Genomic DNA, 14,248 nt, shown 5'->3' with positions numbered 1-14,248 from the left:
GCGCCCGGCCCGTAAAACCATTTTTAAAAAGTACTGTGCGAGACAGGTTGATCACCTGAGATCAGGAGTTTGAGACCAGCCTGACCGATACGGTAAAACCCTGTCTACTAAAAATACAAAAATTAGCTGGGTGTGGTGGTGTGCACCTGTAATCCCAGCTACTTGGGAGGCTGAGACAAGAGAATTGCTTGAACCCGGGATGCAGAGGTTGCAGTGAGCCGAGATCGCGCCTTTGCACTCCAGGCTGACTGACAGAGCAAGACTCCGTCTCAAAAAAAAAAAAAAAAAGCACTGTATGCACGTGTGTAAGATTTGAAGTTGTTAGATGAGTAAATTAGAAGTAGGGTGGGATTGGACAAGATGTCACTGCCACTTCACTTTCTTGTCCCCTACGGCCTCTCTGGGACAATTCATTCTTCCTTGATTTTCCTGTCCAAAGTAACATGCAAGCCATCCCATTTTTTTCTTTTCTCCTTCCCTTCTTTCCTTTTCCTCCCTTCCTTCCTCCATCCCTGCCCTTCCTCCCTCTTTCTTTCTTTCACTTTGTTTTTTTTTTTTTTTTTTTTTTTGAGACGGAGTCTAGCTCTGTGGCCCAGGCTGGAGTGCAGTGGCGCGATCTTGGCTCACTGCAAGCTCCGCCTCCCGGGTTTACGCCATTCTCCTGCCTCAGCCTCCCGAGTAGCTGGGACTACAGGCGCCCGCCTCGTCGCCCGGCTAGTTTTTTGTATTTTTTAGTAGAGACGGGGTTTCACCGTGTAGACCAGGATGGTCTCGATCTCCTGACCTCGTGATCCACCCGTCTCGGCCTCCCAAAGTGCTGGGATTACAGGCTTGAGCCACCGCGCCCGGCTCACTTTGTTTTTTAGAGTAATGGTTTTAGGTTCACAGCAAAATTGAGCAGAAGGTGCAGAGACAGCGTTCCCATACACCTCCTAACCCCACACACATTCAGCCTCCCTATCCATCAGCATCGCCTACAGAATGGTGCATTTGTTAAAATGAGACACATTATTAACACCCAAAGTTCATAGTTTTCATTAGGCTTCACTGTTGGTGGTGTAATGCACCCACCATTACAGGATCATATAGAATAGTTTCGCTGCCCTAAAAACCCTCCATGGTCCACCTATTCTTCCCTCCACCGAGCCCCTGGCAACCACTGAGGTTTTTTTTTGTTTTATTTTTGTTTTGAGACGGAGTCTAGCACTGTTACCCAGGCTGGAGTACAGTGGTGCGATCTCTGCTTACTGCAAGCTCCGCCTCCCGGGTTCATGCCATTCTCCTGCCTCAGCCTCCTGCTGGGACTACAGGCGCCCGCCACTGCGCCTGGCTAATTTTTTTTGGTATTTTTAGTAGAGACAGGGTTTCACTGTGTTAGCCAGGATGGTCTGGGATCTCCTGACCTCGTGATCCACCCTCCTGGGCCTCCCAAAGTGCTGGGATTACAAGCGTGAGCCACCGCGCCTGGCCAACCACTGATCTTTTTGCTGTCTCCGTAGTTTTGCCTTTTCCAGAATGTCATGGAGTTGGAATCATACGGTGTGTAGCTTTCCAAATTGGCTTCTTTCACCCAGCAATACGCATTTCAGGTTCATCTGTATCTTCTCATGCCTCGATAGCTCATTTCCTTTAAGTGCTGGATAGTATTCCATTGTCTGGATGTACCACAGTTTATTTATTCACCTACTGAAGGATATCTTGGTTGCTTCCAAGTGTTGGCAGTTATGAATAAACCTGCTGTCAACACTAGTGTGAAAGTTTTTATGTGAAAACAAGTTTTCAACTCCTTCAGTGCTCAGCAAGGGGCATGACTGCCGGATGGTATGGTGAGAGTACGTTTAGATTTGTAGGAAACTGCCAAGCTATCCTCCAAAGCAGATGCACCATTTTGCATTTCCACCGCCCATGCATGAGAGTTCCTGTTGCTCCACATCCTGACCAGCACTTGCTGTAGTCACTGTCTGTCCATTCTAACGTGTAGAGGTGTCTCGTTATTGTTGTTGTTTTGAGACGGAGTCTCACTCTGTCAACCAGGCTAAAGTGCAGTGGCGTGATCTTGGCTCACTGCAACCTCCGTCTCCCAGGTTCCAGCGATTCTCCTGCCTCAGCCTCTTGAGTAGCTGGGATTACAGGCCTGCGCCACCACACCCGGCTAATTTTTGTTTTTTTAATAGAGACGGGGTTTCACCATGTTGGCCAGGCTGGTCTCAAACTCCTGATCCTCCCGCCTCAGCCTCTCAAAGTGCTGAGATTACAGGCATACGCCATGCTTCTGGCTTTGTCTGGTTGTTAATCTGCATTTCCCCGAGGACATATGATGTGGAGCGTCTTTTTATATGCTTATTTGCCATCTGTATCTCTTCTTGTGAGTCCAGTTTCTATTTTTTAACAGACGTTCCCCAGATTACCATATTATTATATTTCAAAAGAGCATTTTTTTTTTTCTTTTTTTTTGAGACGGAGTTCTGCTCTTGTTGCCCAGGCTGGAGTGCAGTGGTGTGATCTCGGCTCACCACAACCGCTGCCTCCTGGGTTCAAGCAATTCTCTTTCCTCAGCCTCCTGAGTAGCTTGGATTACAGGCGTGCACCACCACACCTGGCTAATTTTGCATTTTTAGTAGAGATGGGATTTCTCCATGTTGTTCAGGCTGGTCTTTATCTCCCAGCCTCAGGTGATCTGCCCGCCTTAGCCTCCCAAAATGCTAGGATTACAGGTGTGAGCCACTGTGCCCAGCCAAAGAGCATTTCTAACTAAAATATTTGTAATTCAGAATTAGTTTACCCCCAAAATCAGTATTGTATATAGTATTTAGATTCTTAGATTAGCCAACAAAACTCTGCCTCAAATATTTCTCCCATAAATTAAAATACTAGTAATTTAATGAACCAAATCAGAACTGAGACTCTAATCCTACCTTCTTGAGTGCTAGTGTTTGCGGGAAAGCACTCATTCATTCAGTAACTGTTTACAGAGTGCTCACTCGGCCTGGGTCTGCTGATGTCTTTTTCTGCAATAGAAGCCTTTGCCCCCCACCACCCCCGGAAAAAATGCCATCTGTTTGTGGCCAGGTGAGGGTGGGGTTTGGAGGGTAAGGAAGGGAAGGGTTGCTGGAGCCTGTCTGCAGATCCTGCGTGGATTAGGAGCATCTGGAGTAGCCACCTTTTGTCCCAGCAGTGGGTGGCAGCTGCAGGGCTCAGGTGGTATCTGTGGAGGGCCTGCTGCCCAGTCCCAGGCCAGGAGTGCCTCAGCTCAGCTTCAGTGCCTGGCATGGCCGGCAGTGAATGACCTGGACCTCCTGAGGGCAGGCAGGCTGCTTTGGTGTGCAGCCAAGTGTTTTGCAGAAAGTGCTTTAAGGTGTAAAATGAGAATTTCTGTGGAAGAAAAGGGGCACTTGGACCTGCATCCTGGCTGAGATTTCTTGGGTGAGCGGAGAGTTTGAAAGTGGTGACACAGAACTGGGTCCATTGAATGCAATAATGTGATAGAAGCTGTTTCCCCGCCGACTTTGGGAGTGGCTTTGTTTTGTCATGGAGCACACCTGGTTTGGCAACATCCTACTCAAGCAGTGGGGCCTGACAGGACATGACTGAAGTTTGGCTGTGTTTGGGTGTGTGGCACAAGGACAAACTGCTCTGATCCCCAGCAGTGAATCAGGGACAGGAGCAGAATCCCGGCCACGCCCTGCCCTGAGCCAGGCTTGCTGGCCCTGGCAGCCTCGCCTGCTGTTACACAAACAGCAGGCCACGAATTCCAGGCGTCCGGACCCCGCCGCGTCCAGAGGGCTCACTCCTGCAGCTTCCCTTTCCAAAGCAGCAGCATTTAAAAGTTGCCTCTCCAAGAAAATGGTATTTCCATCTTTGTGATCAGAGCAGTTAAGCGATGACTGAGGCACTGTTTCCCTCCATACATGGAGTGTTCTCAGTTTGGAGTCATTTTGTTTTTCTTTTTGATTGAATGATGGTGATTTTTTTTTTTTTAAGAAACAGGGGCCTTGCTCTGTCGCCCAGGCTGGAATGTGGTGGCACAATCATGGCTCACAGCAGTCTTGAACCCCTGGGTTCAACCAATCCTCCCACCTCAGCCTCTTGAGTAGCTACAGGCCTGTGCCACCATGCCTGGCTACTTTTAATTTGTTTTTGTAGAGATGGAGTCTCACCATCTTGCCCAGGCTGGTCTGGAACGCATGGCCTCAGGTGATCCTTGTTCCCTAGCCTCCCAGAGTGCTGGCATGACAGGCATGATCCACTGTGCCCGGCCCATCCTTAGTTTTCAACATAGCTATCAGAAAAGCAGTCAGCATGAGCCAGTTGGAAGATGATCCTTACTCTCAGAAAGAAAGGCTCACATTGCAAGTCTGCACGCCTTAGTTAGAACCAAGACTTGCTTTTTCTGCTGACAGGAAATTCTTTTTATTACAGATCTCTCAAAGGCCTTGGTTCTGACCGAAATCGGCCCCAAGCGTGACCCTGCGACCCTGAAACTGTTCCTGAGTAACATGGAGCGGCTGCTGCACGCCAAGGCGCATGGGTAGGAAGTTCAGCACGGGTAGCACCCTGCAGCCAGAGGAGGAAGAACGGAACACGGGCGTGCTAAAACTCCCCTGGCATTTGAGGAGGAAGCCTGGCGTGGAAGGAGTGGGAGGGGCACATGAACACCAGACTCAGGGAAGCCCTGTGAGGGCCCGCCGGCAGTAGATGCTCCTACAGCCAGGTCTCTGGAGATGGCTGGGCACCTGTGTCCCCTCTGATCAGAATCCATGGAACTGACCTCATGCTGCTCAACCAGTGAGTGGTGCGAGTACTCAGAGTCCTTCCCAAGTGGGCCTGGTGTCAGACAGGTTTAGCAAAGCCAGGGGATCCTCTGTCTCCTGCCTTCCCAGCAGGGCTGTGCTGCGGCCCCTAGCCATGTGGGCTTGCCGACACTTCATGTCACGTTCAGTAGAGGAGGAGTCACTTCTCTGGCTGCTGCATCTCAGGTGCTCAGTGCCTCAGTCAGCTGGGAGCTGTCACCGCACACACAGCATTTGCGTCTGGCAGAGGCCTGTTGGTTGGTGGCTCCAGGCCCTACATTCGGCCTCCAGAGCTTTGGCAGAAGTGCTTCATTGTTCACTAGGGAACATGCCCAGCCAGGGGACCTGGCTGAAGTCAGCTTGCATAGCACAGAAAAGGCTCCACTCCCGCCTGCGTCTGTCCTCCCCTCCCTCTCTCCAGGGTCCGAGTGATCGGAAGCTCCACACTGGCACTGTGCCACCTGGCCTCGGGAGCTGCGGATGCCTATTACCAGTTTGGTCTGCACTGCTGGGACCTGGCGGCTGCCACAGTCATCATCAGAGAAGCAGGCGGCATCGTGATCGACACTTCGGGTGAGCTCTCCTGTCCCTGAAATGCAGCGACAGCAACTAGACTGAGAGACACTGTGGGTGGGGCACTTCCTGAGGTCCCCACCAACCGAATTTCCCACCTTCCCCTGCCACTACACCCGGCTATTTTTTTTTGTATTTTTGGTAGAGACGGGGTTTCACCTTGTTAGCCAGGATGGTCTCGATCTCCTGACCTCGTGATCTGCCCGTCTTGGCCTCCCAAAGTGCTGGGATTACAGGTGTGAGCCACCGCGCCCGGCCTTTTTTTTTTTGACACAGAGTTTCACTCCTGTCACCCAGGCTAGAGTGCAATGGCGTGATCTCGGCTCACTGCAACCTCTGCCTTCTGGGTTCAAGTGATTCTCCTGCCTCAGCCTCCCGAATAGCTAAGACTACAGGCGCACACCACCACACCCAGCTAATTTTGTATTTTTAGTAGAGATGGGGTTTCGCCATGTCAGTCAGGCTGGTCTCGAACTCCTGACCTCAGGTGATCCACCTGCCTTGGCCTCCCAAAGTGCTGGGATTACAGGTGTGAGCCACCATGCCCAGCCTCCATTCCACATTTTAAAGCCCCCATCACTCTGATTTTACACTGTATGTATCTCCAGCCCATGCAGCCAGACCTGTTTCATATCCCTCAGGAAGATGCAGGGCTTTATCGTCTTACCTCAGCTTCTTAGAGTGTCGGTCCCACAGCAGCAGTGCACCCCCAGGAGCTTGTGCGCAGGTAGCCTCAGCCCCACCCAGACCTGTTGAGGCAGAGCCTTGGTTTCCTGAGCCCCTGGCTGACCCCTGTGCATAGTCAACTTTGAGAAGGGCAGCTCCCCGTTCGGGTCGAGCCCGTCACTTGCCTTTCTTAGACTTTTATGTTCTCCATCTCTAAGGCAGCGGCAGCTTCAGAGCTGCACTCTGTTCTGTACAGCCCTGGACTGTATTCACACTGGGTGGGGCAGGAGAGGCTCCATCCCTCTATTCTTTGCCGGATTCACTCCTAGACCCCCTGTTTAATACGAGTGTTGGGGCTTGGGCACAGTTCCATGTGCCATTTCCTGTGCTGTGTGCATGTGGGGTAAGTTATCCTACAATGTTGTTCAACCCTCTGTGGTAACCCGGATGCCTGGCTCTCTGTCCCCAGGTGGACCCCTCGACCTCATGGCTTGCAGAGTGGTTGCTGCCAGCACCCGGGAGATGGCGATGCTCATAGCTCAGGCCTTACAGACGATTAACTATGGGCGGGATGATGAGAAGTGACCGTGGCTGAGGCAAAGCTGCTCTCGAGGCCTCCCTGGGCTGCTGGGGGCTCCTGGGGAGGGGGCCCTCGTGGCCCACGCTCCCTGCCAGTGGCTCACACTCTGCCCCTGGCTACCCCAGAGGGAGCTGCCACGCTACAGGGAGTGGCTGGCCTTTTAAATCCGCGTCTCTCACCGGGATTTGGTGTTTAGCTGTTTCTCTCTTTAATCTCATGGAGCCCTTTTCAGGTTAGTATGTGTTCCTCTGTCAGGGCCCAAACCCACATCTCCTGTGAAATACGTATTGATAATCCAATCTTGATTTTTTCCCCCCAGAATATAAATCTCAGGTAATAAGGCTTTAGAACTGCTGATAAAGCGGACTGTTCTCAGGCCTCCCCAGGGTACTTCAGAATGCAATAAATCAAAGTAATGGCCCTGTGTGCATGTTTCCTCTATAAGCGTGTCGCCTGATTCCCAAACCAGTCTGTGGCTCTCATCCACTGTTGTGGATCTGTGCTCTCAGGAAGCGTTGCGAATGAAACCCAAAGTCCAGTGTGTGCCCGCTGCTGCTGCTGCTGAACACCCTGAAGGCGACCCCAGTAATATCATGTGAGTGTTCAGAACCCAAGACGTGGGACAGCCAGAAGGAAACTAATCTCTGAAAGCTGCTGTTTCTGTGATCAGCTTGTTTGTTTTTGTTTGAGTCGGGGTTTTGCTCTATCTCCCAGCCTGGAGTGCAGTGGTGTGATTGCAGCTCACTGTAGTCTTGACCTCAGGACTCGAGCGATCCCCCTGCCTTAGCCTTCTGAGTTGGGACAGGCATGCACTACTATGCCAGGCTAATTTTAAAAAAGTTTTCAGTAGAGATAGGGTCTCACTGTGTTGCCCAGGCTGGTCTCAAGCTCCGGGGTCAAGTGATCCTCTCACCTCAGCCTTCCAAAGTGCTGGGATTGAGTCACCACACCCGGCCAATCTGGGATCAAAGAGGGTCTTCTTTGTTTCTCTTTAGGAGGCAGAATTGTATGTCAGAGTAATTCTAATGAGGCTATTAACTGGCTGGCCAGTTATCTTTCCTGAAGTTTAAGAATTGAGAAAGTCTTGGCCGGGTGCAGTGGCTCACATCCGTAATCCAGCACTTTGGGGGGCCAAGGCGGGTGGATCACTTGAGGCCAAGAGTTTGAGACCAACCTGGACAACATAATGAAACCCTATCTCTACTAAAATACAAAAATTAGCTGGGTGTGGTGGTGCGTGCCTGTAATTCCAGCTACTTGGGAGGCTGAGGCCTGAGAATCATTTGAACCCAGGAGGCAGAGGTTGCAGTGAGCTGAGATCGCACCACCATACTCCAGCCTGGGTGACAGGAGACTCTCTCTCTCAAAAAAAAAAAAAAAAGATTACCTGAATTTTAACCTTGGAGAACAGGGAGGCACCCCAGGTGGGGACCTGTGGGCTCGCCTCATTCATCCCTGGACGAACCTCCCAGAACCAAAACGGGCTGCTCACCTCTGTGGCCCTCAGAGTCAGCTAAACCGCTTGCCATGTCGTTTGGGCCTCTTACAAAACGATGCTCACCTATCGCTGAGGATTACGTTCATTCTGAATCCCACTCATAGGCTTCAGGATACTTTCCCTTATTTTCTTCCCCTTCATTTCAACAGTTTTCACTGAGTGTCTTGTGGACACGAGTCATCACGTTTTGGTGCCTTTATGATCCAGTCCCAGAGAAGAAGTAACACATTTGTCCTAGTGCATCACTGTCGTCACTCAGACAGACCAGGAGTCAGGACGCAGATTCACATTCAGGCAGCTGTGTGGCCTTGAGAGGGCCACGTCACCTCTCTGTTGGTGTTGGGGGAAGTCTGTCCTGGAGGCCTGGCTGCCTCCCTCACAGGGCTGGGAGGATGTCCCAGGACAACGCCTGGGGAGTACCATGAAACCAGGGACGGAGGCAGTCTCCGCTGGCGTGGAGATTTATTTTGCCAAGGCTGGGGATGCGCCTGGGAGAACACCACAAGCCACGGTAGGATCTGTGGTCTGCACTTTTTTCCAAAAAGGATTTTGGGCACTTCAATATGTAAAGAGGAAAGAAACAGAAGAGGGTGGGCCACATCCTTGACTAGAGCTCAGTAATCCACATACTGAGCGCGAGGAGGGAGAGGAACAGTGGGTTCCATGGGGGAGACGGTATTTTTCCTCGCCTCTCATCCCTCACCGGCAAGATAAGCTGTTAATTTACATTATCTGGGTGACAGAGGCCACCTGGGGAGACCCTGCCTTCTGTCTCTAGCTGTTTTGTTGAGGAACAGAAGGCAGGCCAGTGTTCGGTGTGACTCAGCTTCCAAGCTTGCCTGTTCCCCTAGGCACAGTGAGTCCGGGGTCTCCAGATTTTCCGTTCCATACACAGCAACTGTGGAAAGCGGGTTGGTTTTTTGTTGTTTTTGTTTTTTACAGTTAAACATATTATTAAAGCCTGAAAATATCATGAGGTCTCCAATAACCAAATGTTATTGGAGAAAACTAGAAATATTTAGATTACACCACAGCTTAGACAGACTTTGCCTGATTTATTAAGCCATTTACAATCAGTTCTATCATCCATACCCAAGACTTCAGGGCTAGAAAAATACATCCCATAGCTTTCCTAGTAGGAACCACATTCATCATTGCTTTTTTCCATGGAGGCAATGTATAAATAGAGCAGCTTTTTGAAAACATAAGCAGAGGCCCAAATCAGTGGCCTAAAACTTGAGTGATCTGGGGAGGCACCAGGCCATCTGAACCAGCGCTTTGTGTCCCCATCAGATGGTGGGACGTGCGGGGGCTATGCATGTGAGCACAGGGGCCACTCAGCAGCGGGGTAAACTTGAGGTACTGGCCTAGCCTCTCTGTGTCCCTCTGTAAAATGAAATAAACTGCACTCCTGCCAGGACTGTGTGGATCAAATGAAACAGCATATGCACGCGACCGCATCAGACAGACAAGAAGAGCAGAAAGACGGCAGAAGCCAGGACAGACGACCCAGAGTCAAGGGCTTCTCACCCCAACTGCTTCCTGCCTCTTTCTCTGCCCTGGACTTCCCAGTGTCAGCCCCACAAATTGTGCAGTAAGAGTCAAGTGATGTCCAAATCCTGGGCTGTTCTTTCCATGCTCAGGTCCTGAACCTTCACTTAACGATGTCACTTCTGCAAGGATGCTCCCGAGCCAGCCAGGCACTGCACCTGATGTTCCCCACAATATGGTTTACTACTTGGATCAGGATTAAGAGAAATGTTGAGATTTGACAGAAAAATTTTAAGTATGAGAGACGAAAAAACAAAGGGAGGAAGAAATCTCAGTGACAGAGACCCTGATTTAAATCTTCCTGGATGTTCCAACTCCTTAGTGCAGGAAAATCTGAGACCTAAGATTACCCAGGATGAAAGCCACAGCATCTGAGCTAGGAAACCAGCCAGTCCGAACCATGCTGCTTAATTTTTAACAACCAATTGCTCACATTCCTATTCAAAGATCAAATTGAAAGCTCAGGCCGGGCGCGGTGGCTCAAGCCTGTAATCCCAGCACTTTGGGAGGCCCAGATGGGCGGATCCCGAGGTCAGAAGATCGAGACCATCCTGGCTAACATGGTGAAACCCCGTCTCTACTAAAAAAATACAAAAAACTAGCCGGGTGAGGTGGCGGGCGCCTGTAGTCCCAGCTACTCGGGAGGCTGAGGCAGGAGAATGGCATAAACCCGGGAGGCGGAGCTTGCAGTGAGCTGAGATCCGGCCACTGCACTCCAGCCTGGGCGACAGAGCGAGACTCCGTCTCAAAAAAAAAAAAAAAAAAAAAAAAAAGAAAGCTCAAACTCCAAGTTGGCCTACTGTTGTTTTTCATTTCACATAAATGATAGAAAACCAAGAAGCCAGTTTAAACAATATCTCCTGTTAGGAATATTAACATCAAAAACATTCAGAGTAAATTAATTCCTCTGAGTTTGTTTACTCACCTGAAAAACGAGGGTAAGACAATGACCATCAGGGCTACATGTCATAATATGGTGAAGCCACCTGAATGTGTGTGACAGGGTAACAGTGACTGCTGTAGGACTGCCTATATTGTTTTCCACTAAAATTCTATAATGAGAATTAGAAAACGTTAATCAAAGTAACTTCTGATTGACCTCAAATGCTTTAAGATGTAAGTAGATTGTATAATCCCTAGCATAGCTGGGGGTTCTCCTCTCCCTCGTGGTCCACAGGCCCCCAAAGGCTCTGGCCCTTTGTGATGTGCTGAATGGATGTAGGTCAGGTGTCTCACTTCTGGGATGAGCAGCACATTGATGGTAGAAGACCATCTTCAGTTCCTTTCTCTTATCACTGGGATCTGTGGTCCCTTGTTCTGCCCTGAGAGCAGCAGACATGGGGCAGAGCTGACCTGTGGTGGACACGTGGCATGAATGGAAATGAGCCTTTGTCATGTTAATCCAGAGACCTGAGGGTTATTACTGCAGCATAACACAGTCCCATCCTGACCGATCAACTTTTTATGAAGTCATACCTTCCCTATAATGAGACCATCGTATCTATAGTGGTGATTGTTCCATTAAGTTTATCAATATAAAGCCTACTGAATTATGAACTTATCAGTATGACTACTAAATCGTGGCCTAAAATCCATGAAATATGAAAAGACATGGGAACCAACTGAACAGTAATAAAGATACTTCAATCCAAATCAAGTAGGGGAAGATAGTGCCTTCAACCTGATTGTAGGTGCAGAATTCTTTCTATCCAAATCCCACTACAAAATGTTAAAGTAGGTTACAAAAAACCATAATAGTAAACCCAAGGATGAAGACTTTAAAATGCCATGGTCCACTGCTTTGTGAAACTGAACTCTAAGCTGAAAGGCATAGTCCTGGTGTGCCCCACTGACATGGTACAAAAACTAAAGTAAAAAAGAAGGCCAACCACGCTCACCTGAGTATGCACAGAATCTCCTGCAAGAACTTAGCACTCACAGCACACGTCTCAGTCTTTGCACTCCAGCTGTGCCGTGCTCCCAGCAGCATTTTGGCCCTTCCAAGAAGGGAAATTTGTTCTTCTTATTTGGCTAAATTAAATGATTTACCCTGGGTTAAGTAGAGAAATAAGTATTTCATATTGATAAAGTCAACTTTAGTGATAATACTTTCTAGTTATGTTTAGGAATAAATTTTATGATCGTTATGATAATCTGTGCAGGTTTACATTTAAGGTTCAAGGCCGGGCGCGGTGGCTCAAGCCTGTAATCCCAGCACTTTGGGAGGCCGAGACAGGCGGATCACGAGGTCAGGAGATTGAGACCATCCTGGCTAATACGGTGAAACCCTGTCTCTACTTAAAAATACAAAAAACTAGCCGGGCGACGAGGCGGGCGCCTGTAGTCCCAGCTACTCGGGAGGCTGAGGCAGGAGAATGGCGTAAACCCGGGAGGCGGAGCTTGCAGTGAGCTGAGATCCGGCCACTGCACTCCAGCCTGGGCGACAGAGCGAGACTCTGTCTCAAAAAAAAAAAAAAAAAAAAAGGTTCTTAAAACATTTAACCTTACATATTCCCCTTTTGATTTTCAATGTTTAATTGTGATTGAGAATTTTTCACAAACAGTATTTGCAAATCTGAAAGCTCAAATAACCATATGTGTACTGTTGGATTTACTAGCTTTATAAGGTTTACTTAAGTACTTAGAAAAATTTTTTAAAGTTTTAAGGCTGTTTAAATTAGGCCCCTTGAAAAATTTAAGAGAGTCAGATATTAAAAATACCTGTAAAGGTAATGTAACTCTATGGGAGCTAATGAGCCAAGTTTGTGAAGTGGAGGTAATTATCCGACAGCATTTTATTCAGTGTCCTTGAGTATTCATTAAAAGCCATGCAAGTTGTTTCTGTGCACAAAGCCTCGTTAGAATAAAAACAATCGAGTGGAAAGTTTGTTTTCCTTTTTCAAAATTGGTGTTTGCCTCAGTCCTTTTTACTTGCAAGATGTTTTTAATGTCCTTAAATTTAACTCATCACATTAAAGTCATTATTTATTGACCCTTTCTCGATGAGTCGAATGAAAGCAATGCGGGGGTGAGAGCAGCAGGTGGACGTGGCTTATCCTTCCTGGCTATCTCCTCTCCCTCCTGGCTATCTCCTCTCCTTCCTGGCTATCTCCTCTTGCTGCTACAAACACAATCGTGACCACAAACCACATTCAAGACACTCCAAGGTGTCCTGGAAGAAATACAAAATCACACGACGTCCGACAGCCACTCCTGCATTCCTTCTTACTCCAACTTCTGAATCCAGGTATCAAAGTACATTATTAATTTCCATTCCATGAAAGACAGGGATACTATTACATAGCTAGCATCCAATAAATGTCTGATTGTAAGTAAATCTGCCAGTCATTGAAGTGCTAATTATGTAAACAATTTCACATCAGTTCTCTTAGCCTCCTAATCATACATGGTTTTATCTCACTTAACTCAATCAAAGAATGACTCTTGGAAGATGCGTTCCTCTTCCATCTCACCAAACAGCAGTATATCATAGTATTACAATATCCGCATGACTGGTATTTTACCTTCCCAAAGGTACCTTACTCCCAAAGAGCAGAAAAGACAACTGCAGATAACAAAATACTGTCCTTGTAAAATAATGCTGAAGTCATATAATTAAGAGAATGTGTCCCTGGAAAAAGGAAATTTAACAAGCTAAACAAAATAAATAATACAAATAATAATATTTACATAGTTTCAGGTTTTATTTTCATAATTATCTTCCTATAGAAGCAATACTCTGCATTTCCATAACAACACATTTAATATTCTACTCATCAGAGCTGGAAAAAATAGGAATAAAGCAGATTCCATACACGAATACCATACTCTGCATATGTACAAATAAATTCAATATATTAAATCTATTTTGTAGGTGGACTTCACTTACAATGTAACAGAATGTTGAATATTAGATTCTGAGCATATTCATGCAGACTTCCACTTTGGTGAAAGCGATGACAGTGGAGTTCTGGAAGACAATTCTTGTAAACACCAAGTTTTACACTTTGGACTATGCTCTCAAGATAGAAACTTATGTGAGTGGAAAAAGAAAATGTATAAATGTGAACCAAATACTCTTTACCACATAGAATAACCCTGACAACAAAGAATATCCCCAAGTCCTGGTTATTCAGTCCTCACCGTGGGCAGGAAGGGAGAAGGAGGCTGCCCTTGGACACAGCCTTCTGTGTGGTTTAAAGCCTAGCTGCGCTGCTGCTACAGAATGCATTTCATCATCACCTTTTTAAAAAAAAAGTTTTCAGTACATGAGACAACTTTTTTCCCCCAAGACTTTAAGGGTAATATGATCTATAAATAAATAGTCTACAATATTTTTAAAGTATTGCCAAATCTGTTTAAACAGATTACTAATTAGCTCAAATGAGCATTAATGTAAGACTCCAGAAGTTTCTGACTGGATCTAAAGGATACAAGCTGCAATGATGGGATCTTTGAAACATTGCAATGTCCTTAAATGCAAATGTCTACACATCGCTTGTTCATAGTTAATCCCAGTATCACTAATAAAAATGAGCTGCTACCTGAAGAACTATGCCAATAAATTAAGGAAGAAAAACATTAAATTTA

The 14,248-nt window shown here is 47.5% G+C and overlaps 1 protein-coding gene across 1 annotated transcript in view; it reads left to right on the top strand.

Moving 5' to 3' along the window:
- Window positions 1-7,035, top strand: part of IMPA2 (inositol monophosphatase 2) — a 49,986-nt gene extending 42,951 nt beyond the window's left edge. Inside the window, exons 6-8 of the mRNA XM_033178363.1 lie at window positions 4,420-4,528; window positions 5,212-5,363; window positions 6,499-7,035. Coding sequence (XP_033034254.1) covers window positions 4,420-4,528; window positions 5,212-5,363; window positions 6,499-6,614 — 377 coding nt within the window. The 3' untranslated portion in view covers window positions 6,615-7,035. The remainder of the gene's footprint in view (window positions 1-4,419; window positions 4,529-5,211; window positions 5,364-6,498) is intronic.
- Window positions 7,036-14,248: the final 7,213 nt, after the last annotated feature.

The sequence above is a fragment of the Trachypithecus francoisi genome, unplaced genomic scaffold (genome assembly GCF_009764315.1).
Source record: "Trachypithecus francoisi isolate TF-2019V2 unplaced genomic scaffold, Tfra_2.0 Lachesis_group19, whole genome shotgun sequence".
Lineage (NCBI taxonomy): Eukaryota > Metazoa > Chordata > Mammalia > Primates > Cercopithecidae > Trachypithecus > Trachypithecus francoisi.
The sequence above is the reverse complement of the archived record's forward strand: the minus strand, read 5'-3'. Positions and strand labels throughout refer to the sequence as shown.